Source organism: Teleopsis dalmanni, chromosome 1 (assembly GCF_002237135.1).
Source record: "Teleopsis dalmanni isolate 2A chromosome 1, ASM223713v2, whole genome shotgun sequence".
NCBI lineage: Eukaryota > Metazoa > Arthropoda > Insecta > Diptera > Diopsidae > Teleopsis > Teleopsis dalmanni.
The window spans coordinates 117729799-117757622 of record NC_051846.1 but is presented as its reverse complement, the minus strand read 5'-3'; the positions used below and the strand labels follow the sequence as shown (position 1 = coordinate 117757622).

The window sequence follows — 27824 nt, the reverse complement described above, 5'->3', positions numbered from 1 at the left end:
TTACCAGAAGGCCCAATGAGCCAGAGTACTTGCTCTTTCACTTGTCGCAACCCAAGTCCCCGATTATATAAAATGTGCCTCCTTTTATATTGAGCATACCGAAGCTTTTTGGTGTAGCGTACCGGTATTCTTTGCTGTACTTGACTTCGCCGTGAAGTTGAACTTTGTGTTCTACTGTTTTCTCACTTCTTCTGCTTCGCCGTGATTTTTTAGTACTTTTACTACGCGCCGTGTTTATTTATTTCGTGTGTTATTCCTCTTTAGTTTATATTTTATTATTAAAAAAAAATAAAGTGTATTAATAATACAAAACTAGGTATTAAATATACATATATATTTTGTGAATTTAATATTATCTAAATGTGAAAAGAAAAGAAGTAAATTAGTAAATAGAAAAAACTAGCGTTGATGTGCTTAGTTGCTGCCGAAGTTTGTTTTGTTTACGTGTATAAAAAATAAAATTGTACAAACATGAGTGTTAAATTGTTTTGTGTATTATTTTATTTATATATATTTCAAATAGATATTTGTTCAATAATTAAACGTGTTTTCTGTAATAAGTGTTCAGTGTTGTTGTGTTTAGAATTTCTTTACAAGTTTTGTTTTCATTCATAAAATTTGTAACAAACAAATTAAATTTTTTTTCGTATATTTTAGATTCTGCACATGTATCGATGCCCGCGGCACGTTGGCTTCGAGGATCACAGGTAATGTCCATGATATTTCGAATAAATATTTTCATTCAATTTTGTATTTTCCAGTTAAGTCGCCTTCAGTTATTTTCATGTGAGTTGTTAGAAATATTATGTGTAGTGGTGGCGGTTATTTAACACACAGACTGTGTTTTTCTCTTGTTCTTGCTTTATGTAGCACAGAAATTTACTTTGTAAATTTGTGTCGTTACAACTGGCAAGAACACTAAGTACAAGAGGACTTCTCAACTGATCTTTTTAAAAATTTGTCTCCAAAAACATTAGACCGATCAAGAGGAACGCTTTGTGTTAGTTCTCTATTTTTGCATTTGCTTGTAAATTTGATACAAAATGTATACATTTTTAACTGAAGAGAAAGATTGCAATATTTGTTTGCCTTTGATTTGTGTTTTGCTATATTTTTTTTCTTTTGGAGATACAGTCAAACTTTCTACTCTTAACGCTACTCTTAACGTTTATATTGAGTTTGACAATGAAATGTGTATATAAGGCTTTCCTACAGATGACGATATTATTGGGCATTATTGCTCCGAATTAGTGGATCCGATTCTAAGCGCAAGTTTGACTGTACTTTAACACTGTGCGTAGTCACAATTCAGTTACACTTGAACATTGTTTTAAAATATATTACTTGTATTAATATAAAATTTTAATGCGTATTGTTTTACTTGCTATATGTAAAGCGACCATTCTGGTGCTTTTTACAAAGCACCATTGTTTTTTGTGATAGTTTATAATTATTTAAGTATGAAATTTGCAAATAAGAGTGAGTAGGAACCCTTTATTCACAAGCCACGCTCGCATCATATCTTACTTTGATAGGACTATATTGTAAACGTAATATGAACATGAACTTGAAATCCCGTTACCGATAGATGCGAGAGGGAAGAGAGTGTGACGTTAATTTATGAATTTCAAGCAACTAAATTTGCTTAAATCTGCTTTTTTTCAGCTTGACACGCATACATATATCGTTACTCAAGAAATACCGGAGTAACGAATACAAACTTTTTATTGTATTCGTTACTTTTACTCATTTTACCAATGAGTAGTATTTGTTATAACTACACTTTCGAGTACTTGGTAACGATTATTTTTAAGCAATTGTTTTCGCGGTATAATAATAACTACTTTATTTTGAACAAAATTTTTCTTAGCTATCAAATTCATTAAAAATGTTTAAAAACATTAATATATAAAAAGTGAAATTTGGATTCATTTAGGAAGTGAAAAGCTAAAAGCAAAATATGCGGATCAAATAATTCACTTAAATAATAATTCTAATTCATTAAATCTATAATTTATTATAATTAATATATATGCTTTTAAAAACTCCTTCTATTGCCGAAAAAAAGCATTTAAACTTCAGTAACGAAAACACAGTAACGAAAATGCACTAACGAAAACGCACTAACGAATACTGAGTAACGAATAAATACTCGAAAAGTAACGGGTTATTACAAATACGCAAAAGTAACGAAGTTGGCACCACTACCAACTGAAAAAGAAAAAGGAAGAATTGTTATCGTTTAAGAAAGAAGGTATAAATGAAAAATGGAACTTAAATGGTGCATTTATCAAAATATTGTATTCTTTTATATAAAATGACGTAAAAAGTAATAATACGTAATAATGACGTAATAATAATTAATAGTAATAATAATGCTATGTAAATAAATTAATATGTAAAAATTTAAGTTAGTAAGTTAATATGTGAATAAGTTAATATATAAATATGTTATAATATTGTTTTATATAAACATTAATATTTTAATTTTACAAAACATAAAACATAATTCATCCAAAAAAATGATTAGTATTCTGTTTAAAAATCAGTAGAAAAGGCAAAATTGAAAAGATAAATAAACATACAGCACTGATATGTTGCATTACATATGTCAAAAGGTAAGCGAACATGTTAGCGCTGAAAGTTGCATTACAGATTTGAAAAGGTAAGCGACCGATTCAGCACCCGCAATGACATGTATGTGTTTAAGTAATAAGGAGTTTCTCTTGAAAAATCAGCACAAGACATTACCATTCAGCGCTGAAGTAGTTGAATAACCATTGTAACCATACTGATAACTGAACCTAAATAAATAATAGGTTCACCACATTGCTTACATGAAACTTATCTAAATGTATTAAATTAATTTTTATCATTATTGTGACAAGTGCCATCAAGGCTTCTCTGCATGGGATTGTAAAATATTTCGAGGTAAATATAAATAGATTTATTCTAAACAAATAAGCGCATATAATCTTTGTATAAGCATAAGAGCATTGCAGTACCAAAACTTTTTTTATCACTAAATGTAAATTATCTTTTATCACTAATATGAGTTGTAAAACCATAAAATACAAATGCAATATTGTTAATAATAACATTGATCACATGCTGAATAAAGATTATTTTATCTCTTAACTTCTAAGACAATTTTTAGACAAATATTGTATGTAAACCGTAGTATTTTAAGAAATAAATCAGTATGAAACGAATACTCATTCTTTTAATTAAACATTTTGGTCCTTCGAAACCACGGAAATTGGCTAAGAAGACAATAAAATGAAAAATTCGTCAAGTAATTCCCCACCAGTGGTAAGACACTTGTAAGAAAATATAAATTTTTCCTGAAATGAAAAAATATATTAAATTAGCCAAAGTGATCCCCCACCAGTGGTAGAGACTTGACTAAATCAGCAATAATTTAGAGCCTTACAAATTATTACAAAAAAATTACAAAAAAGGATTTATTATTTTAGCTAAATAGCTAGGATTTTCAAAATATATAACGCCTTGGCTGTTCAAAAAGAACGCCCAATAACATTGGCTGATCCTAACAGCCTTTAGGGAAAAAAGGTACGTAGGAAAGTCTTCCAGGCCAGATATTAGGACGTTTTTATTTTGTTGAATAAATAAAAAATTTTTACTCATTTTTCTCATGCTTTAGATGAACAAAGAAGAAAATTTGAAAAAGGTCGAAGAATACGATCCAGATCTAGCACGCCATCATTTTTATCCAAAATACACGCCAAGTGTCATTAGAAATCAAGGTCCGGAACGGCTTAGTATAGAGGAATAGAGAAAGAGGCAAAAACCAATAAGACCACCAAGTCCGAAATCTCCAGCTAAGAAGAAAAAAAACGGGCAGGAAAGAAATTCCAAAGGAGAAAAAAGTTTGCACTTCTGTATCAGCAATTACATCGTCAAACAAATAAAGAAGAAGGTTATTAATTCAGAAAAAAAAGAACTTAAAAATAATGAAAATAAGAAATAAAAAATATTTTTGAAAATTCTAACAATTATTTTATTAAAATGGGAAATTCAAAAAGACTTACTAACAGGTCAATATCAGCTAATAGACAAGTTAGCTGAAGTAAAACTAAAGCTTTAGAAGCATTAGAAAACATTGGAAACATTTTTCTGAGAACGATTAAAAACTAAATAAGTTTGGAATAGAAGAGATATATATTTTAATGACGTATTATTTAAGGATATGAAGGAAAAATATATCGAAGTAAAAAAGTTATTAAGTATGGAAAGTGAAGAACCCGAATCAGAAGATACAGAAGAAATATTAGTCACAAAGACCAAAAACGAAGACAAATTAGAAATTATTATAAAAGAAACTGACGAAAATTGGGAGATGTCGATACATTTAATTAAAAAATTAGATGGAACAACTCATCGTATGTTACACAATATACCTAACACTTATGCACGAAATTTATTAATACAATCAATAGAAAAATATTACGAAGACCTACAACTTATATTGAAAAAATTAAAGGACGAGCAAACTAGTCGTTTACAAAAAGTGTATAAACTAGAGACACTAAAGAGCGAAATTGAAATAATATTAAATATTAAAGCCACTAATGACGAAAGAAATCAATCCAATACGCAAATAATTCAACCAACCGTGCTAAGACAAATTGAAACACATCTTATAAGATTACCTGATTTTTACGATAAATTTGAAGAATGGTAAAATTTTGTAGATCTATTCATGGACTTAGTATATTATAATCATATGTTATCATCTTCAATGAAATTAGACTACTTAAGATCTCATGTAAAAGGAGATGACATATGCCAATAAGCCACCTATTAAATGCATCATCAACAAATTACGAAACTGCTTGGTATACTCTGAAAAAAAGATATAAAAACAAACGGTTGAATTTCTCACAACAGCTTGATAAGTTACTTGATATGAAAACAATTAACTCATCATCAGTTTCAAGCTTAAAAACTTCACATGATACAGCTAAGCAAGCAGTGCATTCACATAATGGAATTTAATTCAGATAACGATATTGAATCTAACTGTGACAAATTATTTGTGCACATTATTTCGAGAAAATTAGATAAACAGATACAGATGCTAAAAGATGTATTTGAATTTTTAGAACAACAATTCCAAACTCTCGAAGCTCGAAATAGGTTAGAAGCTTCGTTTCAAGAACTCAAAATACTTTCATTCGATGTCAGTGTTGTAATCAAATAGGACATCGAATGTATAATTGCACCAAATTCATGGACATGTCAGTTGCTCAGCGAACCACGATAGTACGTAATAAATAACTAACAAAAGGTGGGAAATCTTTATTGTAAGAGCTAGAGGACCCACAGCCTGCGGCAAAGGGCTCCTTAGCGGCAGTCACCAACTCCATATCCTCATCGCTGGAAACAGCAGAGCCACGAGAGGAGCTAAGTGGAGAGGGTGGTGAAACCTTCTTCCATTTGTTTTTGCGACCTTGTAAATTAATTGTATATGGCTTTGAGCTGCTTTGCAGCTGCTGCTCCACCTCTACACAATATGATTTGAACTCTTGGAATTGCAGCAACAACTTTGAGTAATTTTCTTGCAAGAGTTCTTTGAGTTTTTTAACTTCGGAGAGTTCCGTTATCATGGTTTTGAATTCAGCCGAAAATACCGATTTCAATAGGGTGTTTTTGTCCGGGGGTTTTGATTCGTCTTCAATATTGTCCGTTTCAGCCATATTCTTAATGAAGCCTACTCCTTTAACTTAGATGTTTGATTTTCTTCTACAAAAGTAGGCCAGAATTTTTTAATACAATCAATAAAAACAATCGTATTAACAGCAATAATTCAAAATTTGACGTTAGATATCATTTTTTCCAGCACACAGAAATTGAAACGTATTGTAAGAAAAAAAAAATATTTTCCCTGTAACTTAAACTTGTGTTTTATACTATGCATAATAGTAATAAGTCTATTTTGATATTTAATTGCTGGTTGAGTTAGTCTGAATTTGATTGTTTTACACCTATACTTTTACATATGTTCTTGCTAAAAGTTCTGTCGTCAATTTTTTACTGTAAATAAAATTATAAAGTCGTGCCTAAGATATCTAAGAAATCAGGAACTATTGCATATTATTGACAATTGGAGCGAAGATGACTCATTAGTGCCAAGTGACACTTCGCTACCTATTGAATAATAATGTTTGACACCTGATAATGTTGTTGGTGAATCGGACAATGAAATGATTGACGATAATGAAATATCAACAAACATTACATGCGACGTTAAAATTTTATTCTCAGTTTTTTAAATCCGTTTGTCTAACTGTGAGAAAGTATTTTGGTACTACTGAAGTTGTATACGAATCAAATACACAAGATTATGTACCCATTATGGGTACAGTGTTTAGGTAGCTCTGTAGTAAGCGCTTGGAAACTACACTGCTTCGTCGCTGCTTCTAACAACAGAAAACCGAGGCCTCGGTTAGACATCAAGAATTTCATTGCCAGAAACCTTCTTCTTGCATCAGAGAATTCAATGTTCATTACAGAAGTTACCGCTTACGATGATTTGAAAAAAGAAAGTCATAGTACAGCAGAAGATGTTTATCTTCCGGGAAATTTACCACTTGTAACCGGTATGCATGCTCCCATAAAAACTCAAAATCGCCACCGCTGTATTGTTCGTACACTAAAAGCCACAGTTTTTTTTATTGCTTTAAAATTTTCTATGAAAATAAACAATTACATTGATCGTAGACAATGACGCAAGTAAACTTATTTCTTTTTACATAATATAAAACATATATAATAATTCAATTTTAGTTTTTAGTTTTAATCACAATTTTAATTTTAATTTTGATTTTCAGTCTGATTTTATTATAAATAATTCAATGCCTCAATAGTTTTTTACAAAGCAATAGTTTAAGGAAAAAATAAATTTAGAGTTTCAAGATTTGATCCACTTTTTGCTAGTTTCATTTTTAGAAAGATTCAATAAATAATTTATAAATTGAAAAAAAAAAAATTCATATTTTTGTATTTGTAACGCAAAAATAACAGCATAATAGTAAGCATAATACTAAGGATAAAAGTTGTAAGAATGATAAATATATACTTAAATATGAGTTTAGACAAGTTTTTGCTGCTACTTTTTTTCATAAAAAATTTTGAAGTAGCTGTTATTTTCGGTCCCTGTTTATTTAAGAAGATGTTGCGACTGTGATACATTGAAATTGAAGCAATACTTAACTTTACAAGTCCAAACATAGAAGATGGTACAGTTGTTGTTGTATAAAGGACAATGCTCTAATATTAAAATGGCCGCTTTAGGCATTTCAAATAAATATAAAGGATCGTATATTTCGTTAACGAGACTATCGCAACTTTTTCCATGCGATGAGTAATCTACTTTTAATGACCAGCAACTATTATGTAGTCATTCAAGAGCCTATTCTAAGACATAACGTCAGGACACAAACCAGGACAAAATACCTCACAAACGATTGGGATCAGATTTGAGTTAATTCCTATTATTTTGCTGATATTGGGGGACCCAGAGAACGTAAAAACACTTGGGGTTTCATAAAAATATCAACAGAGGAATGGAAAATCATTGTGCATTATAAATTTATTCTATATCGAACTAAAATAGAACTATAGCCACCAAGCAATTATGTTCCAATTATGTTTTATTTTAACTACTTATTTTAAACACACACGAATTATTGCAGAACCAAAATTTGTTGAAACAAATCCAGATGGTGCCATACTGGTTATATATAGCTATCAAACCAAACTGATACGCAGACATGCGGGTAGATGATCCTAAAAAAATTGAAGAACCATAAAAAAATAATGATAAACCATCAAAAATACTGAAATCTCCACCAATATTAATTGATAAGATACATTGCTTCAAGCCTCTTATAAATGTACTACATGAACATGCACCTAATCAGTTCAATTTGAAAGTGCTAAATCCAAATCAAGCAAGGGTTCAAATTTCTATATCTGAATTTTACGTAAGGATTGTAAAGCAGTTAGAGCTCAAAAATACATAATTCTACACTTACAAACCAACAACTGAGCGTAGCTTTAGAGTTATATTGTAAAATTTGCAGCATTCAATCGATATTGATGATATCAAAAATACGCTCGTGGATCAAGCTGTAAATGTTTGGAACATTAAACGTAGAGAGTCATAAGAACCTCTCCTCGTCCCATGTTCATTATAGAACTGCTCTAAACTTTAACTATAAAGATATTTACTCGATTATCAAACTTTTGTACACTAATGTAATATTCGAACCACCTCACCCAGAACGCGAAATTCCTCAATGTGAGACCTGTCAGCAATATAGACATACAAAAGGATACTGTCAAGATTTTAATGCCAAAGACTTGACATGGAGCTCCCGCCTAATGTCTTCAAAAATACGACAACTTTTCGAGTAAATTAATTTTTTACTTAAATTAATCACTGGACAATGAATAGAAGAAAATTACCTGACTTAATTGATTTTGCAGTATCGAGAAGGATATGTACCAAACAAACTACCTGCAATTCTAATGAACTTCTCATCTGACCACACGTAAATAATTATTATCCTTAAAGACTCTTGCCCAATTATTCTTTAAAAATGTATTCTTCATAACCAAAATACTGAGTGGATCAGTTATCGGTAGCTAATTGCAGTTGGTGTAAATACTGAAGTTTGGTTGGTAACTGAATCTGATGTTGCTGAAGCAGTAGAACATTTCAACTAATGGGTCCAAATGTCAGCCTAGGAACCAACTCCACCGTTTTCTAAAATTAGTTAGTAAGAACAACCTTTTAACATTCGACACCTAATCAAAGAAAAGTGTGATTTGAAAAAACTTTGGTAGTAATTGTAAAGTTTACAATTTATTCAAATTCGTTAAATTCTTATACCTCCAAAGGTATAAACAAGAAAGTATTCTAAAAGGAAGTTATGGACGAAATAGCGAAGTTAAAAGTAAAAAAAGACTCCAGGCTACAATTTAAGCACAGACATGGCTCTGCAGCAGCTACTACGAAAAGGATTTGTATTTCTTACTCATTTACTTAACGTCGTATTAACAAAGGAGTTTGTTCCGCCACAGTAGGAGATAGCGCAAATCTACATGATATTCAAACCAGGGAAAATCCCAATAAATGTCAAATCATATCGCCCAATAAGTTTACTTCCGATCCTATCGAGAGTTATGGAAATCTTGTTCCTAAAGCCTTACATTTATTCAACAAAACAGATTCATCCCTGACCATCAATTCAGATTTTGGCAAAAAAATAACACAATAGCACGAATTCATAGACTTGTTAAACATATTCATAGCGCGATAGATGGTAAGAAATGTTGCACTGCGATATTTATAAATATTTTACAAACATTTGATAAAGTATGGAATGAGGGCCTTCTATTCAAACAACTGAATCTACCCCTAAATTTTTTCATCGTTATGTTAAATTTTTTGATCGTTATTATTAAAATATACCTCTTGGCAAGGCATTTTTTCATTAAACGTCAAACTACAGAACTTCATGATATGAGAGCAGGAGTAGCTTAAGGTAGCATAATGAAATCAATACTTTATCTTTTATATACTGTGGTCCAGCTGTTTTATCAGTTGACACTCTAGTTTGTTAATAATGTTCCCCTCTGAATAAAAATTTGTCTATCAAATGAAATGAAACAAAATCCATCTAGGTAACATCTACTACTATAAAACGTTTTACCTGCCCGGCTGTTTTAATCAACAATACCCAATTACCGCAAGCTGTAGAAACTTGTAAAACGTTCTACCTGCCCGGCTGTTTTAATAAACAATACCCAATTACCGCAAGCTGTAGAAATATTTGGGAATACATCTGGATACTCAACTGACCTGGAGAACACATATATTCAAATAGGGTAAAGGTCCTCAGTCGAAATTATAAACTGTCACTCGAGAATAAGCTGCTAATATACAAAACTGGGTTTTATTAGAGTAGCGATGGAGTTCAATTATGGGGTACTGCAGCAAACTCAAATCTGGCAAGTATCTAGCGGTTCCAATCTAAAACACTTCGCATGATCACAAATGCACTTATCTGCTCAAAAAGTACCCTGATTTTGTAAATAAAACACACAAATTTAAATTTTACTCCAAATTTATTTTATCTCCTTCAAAATATGCTCATTCTGAAGCGATACACAAAATGCCAACGCTTAACCCAATCTTCCATACACTTTTCGTAGGCCCGTGCAGGTATGGTTTTTAGTCCTTTTAGCGAATTTTCTTTTACCGATTCAATCGACTCAAAACGCTTACCACGAAGGGGCAATTTGAGTTTCGGGAACAGAAAAAAGTCGCACGGCGCCAGATCTGGCGAATATGGTGCCTGAGCGATGACAATGGTGCCGTGTTTGGTCAAAAAATCGCGTACAACAAGAATCGTGTGCGATGGAGCACTGTCGTGGTGAAGAATGCAATTGTTGGCTTTCCATAAATCTGGTCTTTTCTTACGGATGGACTTATGCAAATGCCGCATTGCCGCATAACGCCGAGGTAATATTCTTTATTCATGGTATGACCCTCTGGCAAAAATTCGTAATGAACAACACCGCGGTAGTCGAACAGTGAGCATAACTTTAATTTTCGAGCGACTTTTGCGCGGTTTTTTGGGTTTTGGGTCGATTTCGAAGCGCCATTCGCTCGTATTTACTGGTTTCGACTTCATACTCATAAACCCATGTCTCATCACCTGTTATGATGCGTTTCATGAATGTAGAGTCGTTTCCATACTCAAAAATCATTTCTTCACACACGTTCCTTCGGTATTCATCGGGCATAGTTCATACACGCCTTTCTTTTTTTTGCTCGTAGTAAACATTACTTATTGTCATTCATATTTGACATAATACAATCAAATAAATGGATTAAAAAAAAAGAAAAAAGACAAAATTGGAACTGCAACAAAGCAGATTCATGTTACACAATTTCTACTTTGTTTTACTGTTGACCTGACATTAATGATATCAAATTCTCAACATACATAATCCGAAATCACAAATGTACTCACAGATACACATCATGGCAAAATAAAGTAGATTTGTAAACTCAAACAATTCCTTCCAATATCACGAATATTACTATCCGAAGCAAAAAATTTAATCGATTTTTACAAGCTTCATAAGTAAAATCTGCAATTAAATATCATCATGTTTTGTTTTGAATCCAACCAGCACTCTAATCGTAATTAAAAACAGCATGTTAATTATCAATACTTAGTATTTAGTCACAAACACTCCGCGAGTCCAAAATATTTCATCAATTATCAAAAGCTAAGAGAATGTATGCTTACTGATGAAATCCCAAAACTTGCAAAAAATTACAATGCTTGAACCATAATAAAAAGTCAAAGGTAACAAAAGGAACTACGACGATGAACTAAGCATGAGAGCACACTCAGCATCAGAAAAACATTTGTATCTTGTTTAATTTATATGCTTTAGCATTCTTTTCAAAATTATGCAGTTTCTACTGAAACCATTTTACTTTTATAACGAGGAACAATTTTATTAAAATTTTCTGGCGTTATTCCCCTGGTCATACAACTTTTGTCTTCTTTTTTGAATTTTTCAGTAAGCGAATTTACTAACGCATCAATATTGCTGTCACCTTACATTTTTATTGCGTCCTCCTTTTTGGTTTTTGATGTCTTGTAACCGTTATACATATTTTGTGTGGTAGTTGTTTCTTCTAATTTTGCCGACTTTGCTCTATCTTCAGATTTATTTTTACTCTAAGTCAAATAAACCTTTTACTGTATTTTTTGATGTCATGAATTTCCTTTACACACGAATTCTAATCCCGTTTTAAAAAATTATAATTTCCGATTTTGTAGAATACGATAGTTTTTTAAGTTTTATATTGCGCCCCCAAATGTATAAAATAAGCTCAAACAAATATAATTATTTTAAATAACTTTATTCAAATATTTATGAAGATTAACAATTAAAGATAAACTCGAATCAATATTAATCATTTAAATGAATTTAATCAAATATTACTTAAGATTAATAGTTAACGATAAATAGACAGAGACAACGTAATTTCGTGTTTATTGTAAGTACTTGAGCTCTTTTTTGTAGATCGGGATTTATTAGATTGTTGGTTAGAGTCCTTGATAATGGAACATGCTGTTCACTGTGTCTTCCATACAAAATTTTTTTGCGTAAATGAGGTATGAATTAATGGAAACCATATTCTGCACTGCATAGAAAATACATAAGGACCCCTAAGACAGCAATGTGAATGCATCCAACTGGTCCTGTTTTCCAGCTAAACGTATTTTCAGTTCCTCTATCCATTATTTATATAAAATTTTGCCTAATGATATTTAGGATATTTAGGCACCTTACAAAAAAATGTCGAAGAGCTTGCTTCTTATTCGCAAGGAATTATTTTTAGCAAAAGCATTGCATTAAAATTGCTCAATATCTTCATCAATTGGTAAAACTTTTATATCATCACTGTCACTTTCATTCTCCATTTAATCTTCTTCGTTACTCTCACTGCTTTGTAAAAAACCGACAGAAGTTGCCCTTCAAGTGGACCATTTTGCTAAAATAAAGCCAAGCAATGAAAAAAACCACCATTGATAATATTTATGAGTAAAATCTACTCACTAGAGTTTTTCAAATGCCCTGCTACACGCCACCGATGAACCAATCACCAGCAGCACAACTAAAAGCAAGAATAGTGAAGACAGCACTTACGACCACCCTACCAAATTGTAAATTAAGCTTCGATCATTTTTTAAAGCGCGTATTACAGGTTAACAATTGTTGTTAAAAATCGTTGTCGTTGTCGTCGCTTGCTAATACATATCAAACTAGTCGTCAATTTTTTAAACACGCCCCAGAATAGGAAAACAAATATACTACATAAGATATACTACTAAATAAGATCATGCATGCAATTAAACGATGTTTTCACTTTCATCTCTTTCAGGTCGTATATGGGTCATTCTTTTACAAATCGGACGGATATTGGCCACAAAATGGCCTTATGAAGAAAGCTTTCCAAAATTTTCATTTTTTATATTTTATTTAGATTTAGTTTTAAATTTTACTGCGAAATAAAAATTTTCAGGAACCTATTATTTTCTGAAATTTTTTAATATATTTTTTTCTCCCGCAAAACACATCAAGCACATGCGTACTACATTTCCATTGAATGAATTTTCAAAGAATATACATACTACGCATATTCTTATACAATATTTTTGATTTCGATTAGTAATAAAATTCTATATAAATATCAAAAATTTCATGACGATATTGTCATTAGAAGTACTTTTAAAAAATTAATTTATCCTTCACATCACTCCAAACGTAACACACATTTTTTCAATAAATATTTTTCAGGAATATGTCACACAAATTTTTTTTTTAGTTTTAATTCAGATTAATCAATAAATTCTACTTTGAAAATAATTATGATTATATTATAATTATTAATGATATTGCTTTTAGAAGTAACACATATGCACTATAATATCATTAAATCAATTTTCAAAGAAAAATCATACAAAAATGTTTAATTTTTATTTCTAAAATAAATGTATATTAAATTAAACATAAAATATACCATTTTAAATTAGTTTTGCAACGTCTCTATTTTTAAAATATGTATTTTAACTTAATAAAACATATATTGATGAATTAAAAAATTTATTACTTCCACACTAACAGAACTACCTACATAACTGCAGCACATAATTACACCTACCTTTTTTAGTGTTATTTATTATTTTGCTACAGTTGGAAAAATACTCTGGTAAGAAGGTAAGAAATGTTATAGGAAATAACCTGTAAATAATTCGATATGGAGTGTTTAGGTACCTCCATCTTATAAAGATACTGACATCCAATTTGGTATAAAATGTTAAGTAAGTCTGATAAGTCTTCAGTTTCTGGTTTGAAAGCGAACAAACAAGTTAGAACATTTAAATAATGGCAAAAGTTAGAATAAATAAAATGAATCTACGGTGATCGAATGATTTTAAATGTTTCAATCCGCTGAAGTTGAAAATGCATTCAAAAAAGGCTAAAAGAAACCAAGTTTCAGATTATATCCTGCGTATGTTGCGGATGCCTACGACTATAAAAAATCTGGAGAAAAAATATGTAACAGTTGCCGTCTCAAACTGGAGATGAGTGCCAAAAATAAAAAGAAGAATGAAGGAGGTATATCGGCAAACAATATCCAGCGAGGAAAAGATTCAACATGAAGTAGTAACAGTTCGGCTACATACGGAACTGAAATCAGAAAAAGTGCTCTTACTCCATTAAACAAAGCACTCTCTCTAATAAGCAATACCTCAATTACATCAAAAAAACTTAACAGCAATACAAAAATGAAAAAATAAAGAATATAACTGAAGCGATTAAACATAAAATTTGCAAAATTTCTCCCGATGAATCCAAAAATAGCCATGGAGAAGATGACCTTGCATGAATTTTAAAAAATCTACAGGAAGAATTCAATGGCACAGCAGATAGGACGATGAAAATAAAAATATTGAATGTGGTACATAATTGGTCTTTTCGAAAAATCACAACTCATTTCTCAAACGCTACAAAGCATATGATTTCTATAGCTAGTTTTAGAAAAAGGAATCTTAGAAGACCCAAATCCAAAAAGCCATCCATCGCTAGAAAAACATAAAACCGATGCTATTTTAAATTTTTACGGACACAAAAAACATACAAATGCAAAAACGACTTTCTAAGCAATATGAAGCATACTCTGTATAAAGAGTGTCTACACCACATGATTTGCTATTCTTCACGCACAGAATGTTTTCTAGGAATATGCGCCAAATGCCCTGGAACTGCAAATAGCAACAAACAACTTCTAGAGATCTTTGAAGACAATATAATAGAAACCGTTACATACAAACAATGGGTTCATGAAAAAAGAAGCACATTAAAAACTTTGACATCACCAATTGATAAATATTTGCAATCCTTAACAGACGGCTTAGATAAATTGCTGTTGCATTCCTTTATCGTTAAAAAACAGACAGAGCTTTTAAAGGATAAAAAAAAACAACTTATATTAGCAGTAAATGAATGTATCGTTTTGTGTGATATTTTCGAAAATTATGCTTTTGTTGTTCAAAACTCTGTTCGAGTTTTGCACTAGACTAATAACCAGGCAACAATTCATCAGTGTACCACTGCGATGAAAATAAAAAACTACAAATAAAAAAATTTGTATGCATATCTGACTGTTTACATCACAACACAACTGCTGTACATTTGTTCCAGAAATACGCTATCAAATTCATTAAAAAAATTATTTATTTTTCCGATGGATCGGGTTCACAATATAAAAATAAAAAAATTTTTATTAATTTAACTCATCACAAAGCGGACTTTGGTTTGGAAGCAGAATGGCACTTTTTTCCAACGCCACACGGCAAAGGACCATGCGACGGCTTAGCTGATACCTTAAAGAGGAATACTGCAAGAGCTAGCCTTCAACAAATAAATAATCCAATCCAAACACCAAAGGAATTATTTAACTGGGCTAAGGAATGTTTATCAAATATTGTGTGCCATTTCTCAACGTTAAAAGACTATGAAGTAGAAGAAAATAAGATTAAACACCGCTTAAAGAAGCTACATCAGTCAAAGGCACATTAAAATATCACTGCTTTATTCCAAATTCCAAAAAAGTATTAATGGCAAAAATATTTTCTTCTTCAGACATTTCAGATTATGTATCAATAAAAACCATAAAAAAATATTTTGTTTTTAGGTTCTATAACATTTCTTACCAGTCCGGAGTATTTTTCCAACTGTAGCAAAATAATAAATAACACTAAAAAAGGTAGGTGTAATTATGTGCTGCAGTTATGTAGGTAGTTCTGTTAGTGTGGAAGTAATAAATTTTTTAATTCATCAATATATGTTTTATTAAGTTAAAATACATATTTTAAAAATAGAGATGTTGCAAAACTAATTTAAAATGGTATATTTTATGTATAATTTTATATACATTTATTTTAGAAATAAAAATTAAAAATTTTTGTATGATTTTTCTTCGAAAATTGATTTAATGGTATTATGGTGCATATGAGCACGTGATGGGCGCCTAATAAATTAATTTTTTTTAATTACTTCTAAAAGAAATATCACACTGGAAATATTTATTGTTTAAGTAGAATTTATTGATTAATTTGAATTAAAACTAAAAAAAAAATTAAATTTTTTTTTTAAATTTTTTCTCACTTTTTATGGAATGCCAAATTTGTTTGTGTAAATAGTAACATTTGAATTTTTAAAAAAGTATTGATAGAAATCAAAAAAATTTTGATTTTTCTTCAAACACGCTCGTGCTTTTTCGTACACAATCGGATTTTGTCGGTATACAAAATTTCATATATTTTAAAGGGCCCATTAGACAGCAACGCTCGTTGTCAACGCGCGCTTGCCATTACACAAACAATTTTTTAGCAATTTTTTAAACACGCCCCAGATAAAACAACAAATATACTAAAAAATCGCTCTCACATGAGATTTTTTTCTCCTACTTTGTGAAATGCGAAATTTGTTTGTGCAATAGTAGCATTTGAAATTTTAAGAAATGCGTTGACGAAAATCAAAAAATTTTGATATTTCTTCAAACACGCTCGTGTTTTTGCATATACAGTCGGATTTGGTCGGCATGCAAAATTTCATTTATTTTGAGAAATGGAAGCGTAAGTATCGTTTAAATGCACGCATGATTTATCGTTAGCAGACGATGCCAATATGAATGAATTGTATCTTTTATTTTATATTTGTATTTTCTACCTAGGTAAAATTTTTTAATTTCCAAAACATGTTATTAAGAAGAATTAAAATATTAATAACCTTGGGCTAAAAAAATATAACCAAACATTAAATTACAATGAGAATTTTGTTTTAAATATTAATTGCATTGTGCACCTACGGAAAATTTGTTATTAAAATATACCAAAAAAAATTAAATTATATAAAATTTAATATATACCATATAAAAATAAATATATAAATTGAAATCATAAAAATAAATATATAAATTAAATGTAAAACATCATTTTTCGTAAGGAAATTACGCATAGCAGCCGCTGTTGACACTTCAGCGATTGCTTTGATACTGATGAGTGAACAAATTTTGCATTGTTTGCTGGAGGCGTGTTTAAAAAATTGTTGGTAAATTTAATGTGTTATGGCAAGAGAAGAATTCGTGCGTTTGTCAACGCACGTTGCTGTCTAAAGTGGCCCTTAGACAGCAACGCGCGTTGACAAACACACGAAGTCTTCTCTTGCTATTACACATTAAATTTACCAACAATTTTTTAAACACGCCTCCAGCAAACAATGCAAAATTTGTTCACTCATCAGTATTAAAGCAATCGCTGAAGTGTCGACAGCGGCTGCTATGCGTAATTTCCTTACGAAAAATGATGTTTTACATTTAATTTATATATTTATTTTTATGATTTCAATTTATATATTTATTTTTATATGGTATATATTAAATTTTATATAATTTAATTTTTTTTGGTATATTTTAATAACAAATTTTCCGTAGGTGCACAATGCAATTAATATTTAAAACAAAATTCTCATTGTAATTTAATGTTTGGTTATATCTTTTTAGCCCAAGGTTATTAATATTTTAATTCTTCTTAATAACATGTTTTGGAAATTAAAAAATTTTACCTAGGTAGAAAATACAAATATAAAATAAAAGATACAATTCATTCATATTTGCAAAGCATCGCATGCTAACGATAAATCATGCGTGCATTTAAACGATGTTTACGCTTCTACTTCTCAAAATAAATAAAATTTTGCATGCCGACCAAATCCGACTGTATATGCAAAAACACGAGCATGTTTGAAGAAGTATCAAACTTTTTTAATTTTCGTCAACGCATTTATTAAAATTTCAAATGTTACTATTACACAAACAAATTTCGCATTTCACAAAGTAGGAGAAAAGTAGGAGAAAAAATTCTCATGTGAGAGCGATTTTTTAGTATGTTTGTTGTTTTATCTGGGGCGTGTTTTAAAAATTGTTAAAAAATTGTTTGTGTAATGGCAAGCGCGCGTTGACAGCGAACGTTGCTGTCTAATGGGCCCTTAAGGGCCACTTAAGGAATGAAAGCGTAAACATCGTTTATATGAACTCATGATTTATTGTTAGCAAACGATGCTTTGCAACTATAAGTGAATTATATCTTTTAGTTTAAATATTATTTGTATTGCCTACCTAAGGAAAATTTCTTAATTTCTAAAACATATCGTTAAGAAGATTTAAAATATTAAATAAAATATAATATATAAAAAACAAATATAAATATATAAATTAAATATAAAAAATCATTTTTGCTTATAAAATGATGCATACCAATTGCTATTGACACCTTCAGCGATTGCTTCCAAAGACGAAATCTATATTTTTTTATAGGGAAATTTTCCGTAGAACTCGAAAATCAGGCTTTTTTTATATACCGTTTTCGAGTTACATTTTGCAAAGAAAGGGTTCGACTTATTGAGACTTCGAGTTAGAGAATTTTTATTTTTTTTTATTTTTCAAAGAAACTAGAATAACATTTTAAGATATTTATTTATTGGCAATCAAATAAAGCACAGAAGTTATAGTAAAGTAAAATATTGAGAAATTAAGGTTTGGGACTTTAATTTTTTTCTTGTTTTCAGTAAAAAGAGATTCCACTTTATTCATACTCTTTCACTATCAGTTGTAGTATCATCCGTTTGCAAATATAAATTCAGAATTTTGAATGAGTGTTCTACTTCATTCTTGGGAAGCTGATAAACAATTACACCCACCGAACCCTTATCATCACTTTCCGTTGCGCTAAAAATTAGATCCAGTAATTTAGAGCTATAGTGCTCAATAATATCGTCATCTGTAGAAAAGCATGATGTACAAATTTCATTACCAAGCTTGATATAATCGTTAAGAATAGCATTGGAAGTTATTTTATTTGCGTTAAACCATTTGCACGAAGAAGTAACATAAGAGAGAAAAAATTAAACATTTGGTTTGGAAAAAAAGAGTTCCCCTGACAGCAAAATACATTTATACTTAAAACAAAAATTTGACATGTATAATGCACTTTCTCCATGTTCCTATCGGCACGGAACAAAATTTTTGTGTAATTTTTTGTGTAAGAATTATATGTAATTTACTCTCTAAAACCTTGGTGCACTGTTTTTGGTTCAAGTTATAGAAAATTCGAGTTATAGAAGTTGGAGTTATGGAAATTTGACTGTATTTGCAAAAAATAACTTAAAAGCGGTACATGGGGAAAAAACGTTTTGATTTTCGAGTTCTACAGAAAATTGCCCTTTAGGAAATTCAGATTTCGTTTATGGAAAACAAAACTTTTAATTATTTGTAAACTAGTGTTATTAATAATGTTTTAAAGAAACTCTTAATGTAATTTACAAATTAATTTTAACCCCCGAAAAAGTTGGAAAGAAAACAACAAAACGTGAGGTTTCAAAAGCACATTGAAAAACATTTTTATTTGTGTTTGTATAAAACAAAGCCAGAAGAACGTAAATCAAAGTCAATAAACTAAAAATACTATATATTGTTTTTATTAGTATACTTAGTATTTAATTACGTTATTGATAAAATTTTTCTTCTTACCTGTTGCGCCACAGGATCCAAAATACTCTCTATTGTTTTAGTATGAAAAACTGGCATCTTAGAATTTATTATTTTTTTAATTAATCTTACTAAAAGTGAAACTTTAGGAATCTATCTTTTCAATGGGGAATATAAGAAGTAGTATTGAATATATGTATTCCAATAATCGGTTGACGGCACCCCCCAGATCGGTTCATTTTACTAAACAAAAAATCTGTGTAAAATTTTAGTTCAATTGGATAAGCGGAAATAGCGTCCCAAGAGCCCCAAAGATTGAAAAATAACCACTTTTTTCATAAAATTCATATTTGATTGCTTATATCTCCGTCATATTTAATTTTACATAAAAACTGTCTTCCCAAAAGTTGCAGATCTATAAACAATTCACTCGTACAAAGTTTTTCAATATTTCTAATAATTATTGAATAAAACAAAAAATTACCTGAAATCACCCGATTGCTGGGTTTGCAAGTGTTATGAATGTAATTGTCCGCTTTAGCTTTACAAAAACCGCTATAATTTGTTGCTGAAAAAAATCGTTAACAATTTTTAATATGTACTGTTTTTGGATCTCATTTTTGGTAAAATTGATTTAAAGTCGAGCATTATTTTTACTCCTCGCTCTGCCGTATCATTTACTACTTTTAAGCTTAAAAGCGTTTTCTTAGCTTGAATAAAACTAAAATAAGATCTTCATAACATTTTTACAATTCCCTTTTCGACGGTTTCAGCTATTTTTGCGCAATCTATTGATACTCTCCTGACTTCTTTGTCATCACTTTCTATATTCAAATTCGAAACCATCTTTGTCTTTGACTCATGTGATATGTTTAAATCCAAAAAAGCAAAAGAATAAGCTCTGAGCTTAAATAACAAAGATGATTATATAATTTCTCCAAAGTAATTCTATTTATATCTTCTTCATATTAACTGAGAGTAGAAAGAAGATTAAAATCTTGGAAATGAGCTTTGACTGATGGCAAAGTATTAAACCATACTTCAACATATACTTTAGTAATAAATATACATATATCGCATAGAGCATTTTCTTCTTCAGTATATAATTTGAACTATTTCGTAATTAAAAATTTTTTTAATGCATGCATGTATTTCGCCATCCATCTTGCGTGTTGTATAGTCCTAGAAGATCGAAACTTTATGCTGCAGTTCGGCTTTTCTCCTAAAAATATTAATGCAAGTTCCTTATAATCATTTCTTAGTTGGTTATCTGTACGAATCTTATAAAGGAAACTTGTAATTCTTAACACATCATCTGTGTTCAATGACTTTCTGAATTTTTTATATTCTAAGTCGACTGTCAAAATGTCAACGTTTATTTTCGCCCAAAAGTTTTGAAATCGTTAAAATAATTCAACATTCGGACTTTCGGACTTGCAAACCTTAGCATGAAGAATACTTTTGAGAATAATTCCGTAAATGTGATGTCTGCAAGCTAAATATAAAAGATCTCTTTCTAAATGGTTTTCAATAATTGAGCAAGTTTCGTTAAAAGGACCAGAGTTTACAGCTGTCGTATCAGAAACTAAAGCTTGCACGTAATCCTGTAAACCCCATTCAAATAGCAGATGCCTGTGCTCTTCCTGTACCATTTGTCAGTGCAGGTATTTCAAATAATTGCTCAACAGACTCCCATGAGATTATAATAGGTCGACAGTCCACATTTTGTTTTCCTTCTAAAGCTGGCAGCAATTTCTCATCCCAATGCACACAAACTGCATTTAGCTCACAAAATTTGAACTGTTTTTTTAAGTCTTCTACTCTTTGTGATCGCAATGTTTACGTTCATTTATTGGTATTTGTGCCTTTTGCCAAAATATGATAACTTCTTGTATAGTTAATGTAGCACTTTCGCTTAACCATAACTTAACCACACGCACGGTAAAAAAATACTTTTAATACCTATTAAATAACTATTAGTCAACCTACTAGAATGATAACCAACAAGGTATATATTTTTACGCAAATTTAAAGAAGACATCTGGTAACATTTTTTAATATAATTACTTTGAATTAATCAATTAAAATACTATAAAATTCACTTCGTATGCATTTACCTATATCACTATCCAAATTTTGAACTTATTTTGTAGCAAATTTAGTAAACAACATGCATTAATAGAATTTGCCTAAATTCAATCGAGTGATTTCAACTAATTTTTTCTTTTATTCAATAATTATAAGAAATACAAAAAAATTTTGTATGAGTGAATTGTTTATTTTTAATAGGTCTATAACTTTAGGGGAGACAGTTTCTATGTAAAATTAAATATGTCGGAGATATAAGCAACCAAATATGAATTTTATGGAAAAAATGGTTGTTTTCCAATCTTTGGGGCTCTTGGGGCGCCATTTCCACTTATCCAATTGAGAAAAATGAACCGATCTGGGGGGTGCCGCGGAAGATTTTCTGACTTTTGAAAATTAATGGAACCCTAATATACATATTTATATATAAGAAGTGGTTATGTTGCAATGAACTGGATTCTATTGAAACTTTCATATGTACGTATGTTTGTCGATATGCAGTTGATGTAGTTGTTTCTAAACAGCACATCATGACATGTGCATGCTCAGTTTACAATCATTTTGATATTTAAAAATTTTTTGTAAAAATTGGGCAAAAAATGTTCATAATTTGCTGTAGTCGTTGCGGTCAGTAGTATAGAAATCGTTGTTCAGTAGACGGTGTGATTTGTTATATATGCTAAAAACCGAAACTATTTCGCGAAAATGTATAGCCGCAATATAAAACGACAACAACTATCATTAAGTAAATATACAAAACAGATCAATATTAAACAAGATAAAGAAAACCAGGTAGTAGAATTGTTCATAGGAATTTTACATATTTGTTATGATCAATATAAGAATACAATTCTGTGCTTGTTCTCGGGCCTAATTTTTTTGTTATAATAAGACTGATTTTGTGATGTAATATATTTTATGTTAGAGTTGAATAAATTACGAAAATTAAAAAGAGGACATAACAGTGATGTCAGAACCATGACGCTAAATGCAGTAAATATGCAGATACTAACGAACACATTATTGGCAGCGATAAAACAAAATGCGATAGCAAGTAGTGGTGCCAAACTTCGTTACTTTTGGGTATTCGTACCTACCCGTTACTTTTCGAGTATGTATTCGTTACTCAGTATTCGTTACTCAGTATTAGTTACTCAGTATTCGTTACTGCGCTTTCGTTACTGCGCTTTCGTTACTGCGGTTTCGTTACTTCACGATTCCGATTAACGGCGCTTAGGACCGTGGGATGCTTAATGTTTAAATGCTTTCTCAAATTTGAAGTAGAACCACCTTTTATTGAATAGTTTGTTCCACATAATCTGCATTTAGCTTTTTCACTTCCTACTGGTTCAAAATGAATCCAAATTTCACTTTTTTTATTATTAATATTTTCACACATTTTTAATAAATTTGAAAACGAACAAAATTTTTGAATAAAGTAGTTGTTATTAAACCGCGAAAACAGCTGTTGAAAGTAATCGTTACCAAGTACTCAAAAGAGTAGGTAAAACGAATACTACTCATTGGTAAAATGAGTAAAAGTAACGAATACAATAAAAAGTTTGTATTCGTTACTCCGGTATTTCTTGAGTAACGAATACAAAGTAACGGATAATTACTTTTTTGGCACTACTAATAGCAAGCAACAGTGAAAATGCTAGAACATCTAATTTCGCAATAAACGAATCATTAGTGTTTGTTGCATCCTAAAAAAAATTAAAAGGGCAATAATATTAGTAAAATGAATTTAAGTTCACATCATGATTTCGCAAGAGTGTGTATGGAAACTAAACTAAATATAACATTGAAAGTACTAGCCCTTGGCCTTCCAAGGGAACCTGAATCGCTCTCCTATAGCGAGACAAAAAAAACTTAGGGTGTGCAGAACTGGGGCTAAACAGCTCGATCGGTTGGAGACGGTAAAAAAAGACGTATATTAAGAAGAGCGAATTAATGCCGTAAGCGCTTCGAACACTCCAGACAATTATTACTTTAACGACTTTACAAAATTGAAGATTGGGTTACGGTTGAAGAAAACGGATAGATAACTTACAAGCTATGCGATCTGCCAAGATATTAAGTTGAGTGAATGGGCAACGTCATCTAACCAAGTGAATTGAGTTTCGATTGCACCTACGGAATCGTCATTTCGGCGCAAAGAAAGCTTATCATAAATGGTTGCAGACAAAAATTGCAAGAAAATAAAATGCTCTATTTTGTGTATTTTTGTTAAATCTAATCAAAGATAAATGAAAATATGCTAAAATAACTTTAAGTTTATGAGTTAATTTATCTTGCTTCAATATGGTCACCTCTGGTATTAACTATAGCCTTCAAACAGTCAATGAAGCTATCGTACTTTGCTCGCAAGTGGCTTTGCGATATTTGGGCCCATTCTCGGCTTAGCGGTTGCTTCAGAGGATCAACGTTTTGGTATTTTTTAGTGCCAACAATAAGCCTATAAGCCCATTAACGCGATGGAGACGTTGATGTCTTTAGTAAATGCGAACCAGCATTATGTGCCGAATACTGTTGTACTAACAGCAAATCAAACAACAGATGCAGTGAGTGTATCTTTCTCTTCAATGACTGCACCCAACCAATACATAAACAAATATGCGTGTGCATCAACAAACACAGTGTGGCCTATGCAAGCATTGCATGTAACGAATGACCCTAATGTGTCTACTTTGGCGACATTAATCCTTTCAATCCCTGAGTATGTGTCAAAGTTGCCCATATTCACGCCAAACATAACTGTAGTAGCTACGTCTACAGAATATGTACCGTACATGCTGAACAAAAAAGATGTAGCTAGTGCAATGCAAGGTGCAGGTAACCACTGTAACATACGATAAATTATAGATGCTTTGCCATCATTTTACAGCAACAGTGATCAGTACAGTTTGTTCAAAGTGTTGAACAATTAAAGAATGCATACCAGTGGAATGACACTAGTGTACTATTTGCCAAAACAGGAAAATTGAAAGGTTCCGCAAAACAGTGGATCGATGCACAACCAGTATTTCGTAGCTGGGGTGAATTTATGGTCGCATTCATAAGTGATTTTCCGTGAGTTTTAATTGCTGCTGATATTCATATGCAGTTAATGAGCAATAAGCTAAGAAAAAGGAAAGCGCTGTTGAAAATTACTATCGGATGTCAGTTATGGGACGTACTTAACACCTCAAAGATATGGTGATCATAAGATATGTGACAATTGAGTTACATGTCGATGGATTACGGAAGACATTATCTGCAATTCAATCTACAAAGTGCTCAGATTTTTTGAGATTATTGCAAAGTAGTTGTGCGAGTGAACGAAAGCGGTTTGTTATAATTGTCGAGAGTATTAGCATATTTTAAGAAATTGTCCAAAACCGCAACGAAAGCCGCGTTGTTCAACATGTTCAGAAAGCCATGATAGAAAAACGTGTATTAAACGAAACCGGGTAAATGCCATTGAAAAACGGGTATTATAATTAAACAAATATGTTTAAGTAATGTTTTATGTAACGCTTTGATTGATTCAGGCAGTGGTGTATCAATAATTAAACGTAACATAGCAGATATGTATATTTGTGTTCCGAAAAGGCAAAAAATTTCGCAATAACTACAGACAGAAAATTTTTTTTAAATTTCACGTAACTTATTTAATTTTTATTCAAATTGATATTTGTTTTCTGATTTATTTTTACCAAAGAAACAACAATAACGATTTAATATAAAAAATTAAAAGTTATTCTTTTAAAATAAATTATACGCAATTATGTGCACAAGCATCAATTTTTAAAGCAGAAAAAGTCTACGGACACTTCTTAATATTTACACTAAAACAATTAAAATTCGCAGTAATCTTAAATTTATTAGCCTGTGAGATAACCTAAGCTGGACTCAACCAACTTTGCAGTATCCTGTGCCTTTATTTTCAACCATTCTTCCTTGATGACTTTTCTTAACATATCCTTGCTGGAAATCGTGTGCTGACGAGTCTTATTTTTGAAATAAACCCACAGATGTTCAATGGGACTAAGGTCTGGTAATTTTGATAGTGTTTGAAGTTGCCTCGGAGCATGGTTCAGCAGCCAATCCCGTATAAGCCCTAAAATCCTGTCATTTTCTTTCAAATTTGTTTTTAGCATATTTAGATATTCATATTTATCCATTGTATCTTGTATAAATTCAGGTTTGGCACCATCATTACTTGCTATACATCCTCAAACCATTACGCCTCCAGGATCATGTTTCACCGTTGAAACCAATTTTTGTTTGTCATCTTTTGCAATATAATTTCCGATATCACTTAAAAAAAATCTAGCAATCGTTTTACAGTAGAAAATTAGAAATTCAGTCTAAAACTTGTGAGAAGTCAGTTTAGTTTTTACATTTGTACGGTGTGTTACAGTTTAGTTTGGAAATGAACTAAGTGATAGAATACTTAAAGACTTAAGTAGAATAATTAAATAGAATACTTAAATTAAATATTAAAATATCAAACTTTGATTTCAAATATGTAAATTAATACTCATCTGAGGTAATAATTCATTTTCAGAACTCCATACCTTCATTTACATGCTTTCTTGCAAAGCTTAATCATTTTATTTAATACATCTGAATATGTATGGCTTCTTTCTTGCAACTAAGGTATACTATACGCTTTTCTTCCAAATTTTGCGCACAGTATTAGGACATACTTTGTTTTCAAGTATTTCGGCAATATGTTCAGCCAGTTTAGAGGCTCTTACTCTTGGATTTACTATCTCCTAGTGCGACTAGTGCGAGGTTTAGATATGTAATTACCCGTCTCCTGGAAGTTATTTATAATTCTCTGTACAAATGAATATTGTTGACCAATATCCTTAGCAATTTTTCGTTGGCTTACATCATCTTCTTAGCACTAATTTCACATTTTTTATTTTCCGTTGTAAAAGTTTACTGCTTATATAAAAATAATTTTTAAATGATTATTAGACTCTTTAGGAAGTCAACTGTTAAATAAATATCATTTAATGACACGTTTATGTTTGCAAACGAATTTAAATCAACGGTAAATGTGAATATTAGGAAGTGCCCGTAGACTTTTTCTGCTCTAAAAGTTAAAGCTCGTGCACATAATTGTGTATCATTTTTTTTAAAAGAATAACTTAATTTTTTATATTAAAACTTTATTGTTGTTTCTTTAGTGAATATAAATCAGAAAACGAAAATCAATTTGAATAAAAATTAAGTAGTTACGTGAAATTTAAGAAAAACTTTATGGTTGTCCGTACACTTTTTCTGCAATGGGTATATATCATTATCATTGCATATCATTATCACATAAGGTAATTTGTTTTTGCATAAAGTACCAAATCATTATCAACATACGTTTGTAACAGAATGTTGCTAAAAAAATCAATTTAAGCAATTTAACAAAACAGCTTTGGTCTTTTCAACATGTATCAAAAGCTTTACCAATATTTTGGTTGCTGAACAAAAGTTCAATTATAGAACTTGAAAAAATGAGTATATTTTTGCTTTAGGCGATTTCATATCTACTTATACTTTGTCTTTGGTCAAAGCGTCAAAGTTATTTCAGCAATTATAGTTGTTAATAATTAATTGGTTTTAATAATAATTTTATTTTTTAACGGACTAATTGATCAGTATTTATAAAATACAATATTCAAAAAATTGTTTTTTGTTTTTAAAAAATTTTATTTAAACCGATATTTCGACTATGTATTAATATTATACAGTACCGTGATGATGACTATAGATTATAGTCGAAATATCGGTTTAAATAAAATTTTTTGAAAACCAAAAACAAATTTTTAAAAAAGTGTACTATTTAACTACTAACAAAACAAAATTAAAATTATAATTGATGTAATTAAAATACTAATTTTTAAATAAAAGGTACAATTGAATTTTTTCAATTCAATTAATGCGAAGCCATATTTGACATTGATTCTCTTTTGTTAATAAGTTTTGTACATTTGGTTTAAGCTCCAAATTTATATCACATAAATACTTAATTACTAGATTCAAGTGTGCAGTGATTAGGATAATTTTTGATACAATC

General features: G+C 30.5%; 1 protein-coding gene across 6 annotated transcripts in view; it reads right to left on the bottom strand.

Moving 5' to 3' along the window:
* LOC119667905 (vinculin) overlaps positions 1-27824 on the bottom strand; it is a 49341-nt gene that overhangs the window by 10659 nt on the left and 10858 nt on the right. For 2 of the 6 annotated variants that reach the window (XM_038077252.1, XM_038077253.1), the window contains exon 2: positions 19715-19825. In XM_038077252.1, coding sequence (XP_037933180.1) covers positions 19715-19771 — 57 coding nt within the window. In that variant the 5' untranslated portion in view covers positions 19772-19825. Of the gene's footprint in view, positions 1-19714; positions 19830-27824 lie in introns of those variants that run through there. The other 4 variants (XM_038077251.1, XM_038077250.1, XM_038077248.1 and 1 more) reach the window with 2 other exon arrangements.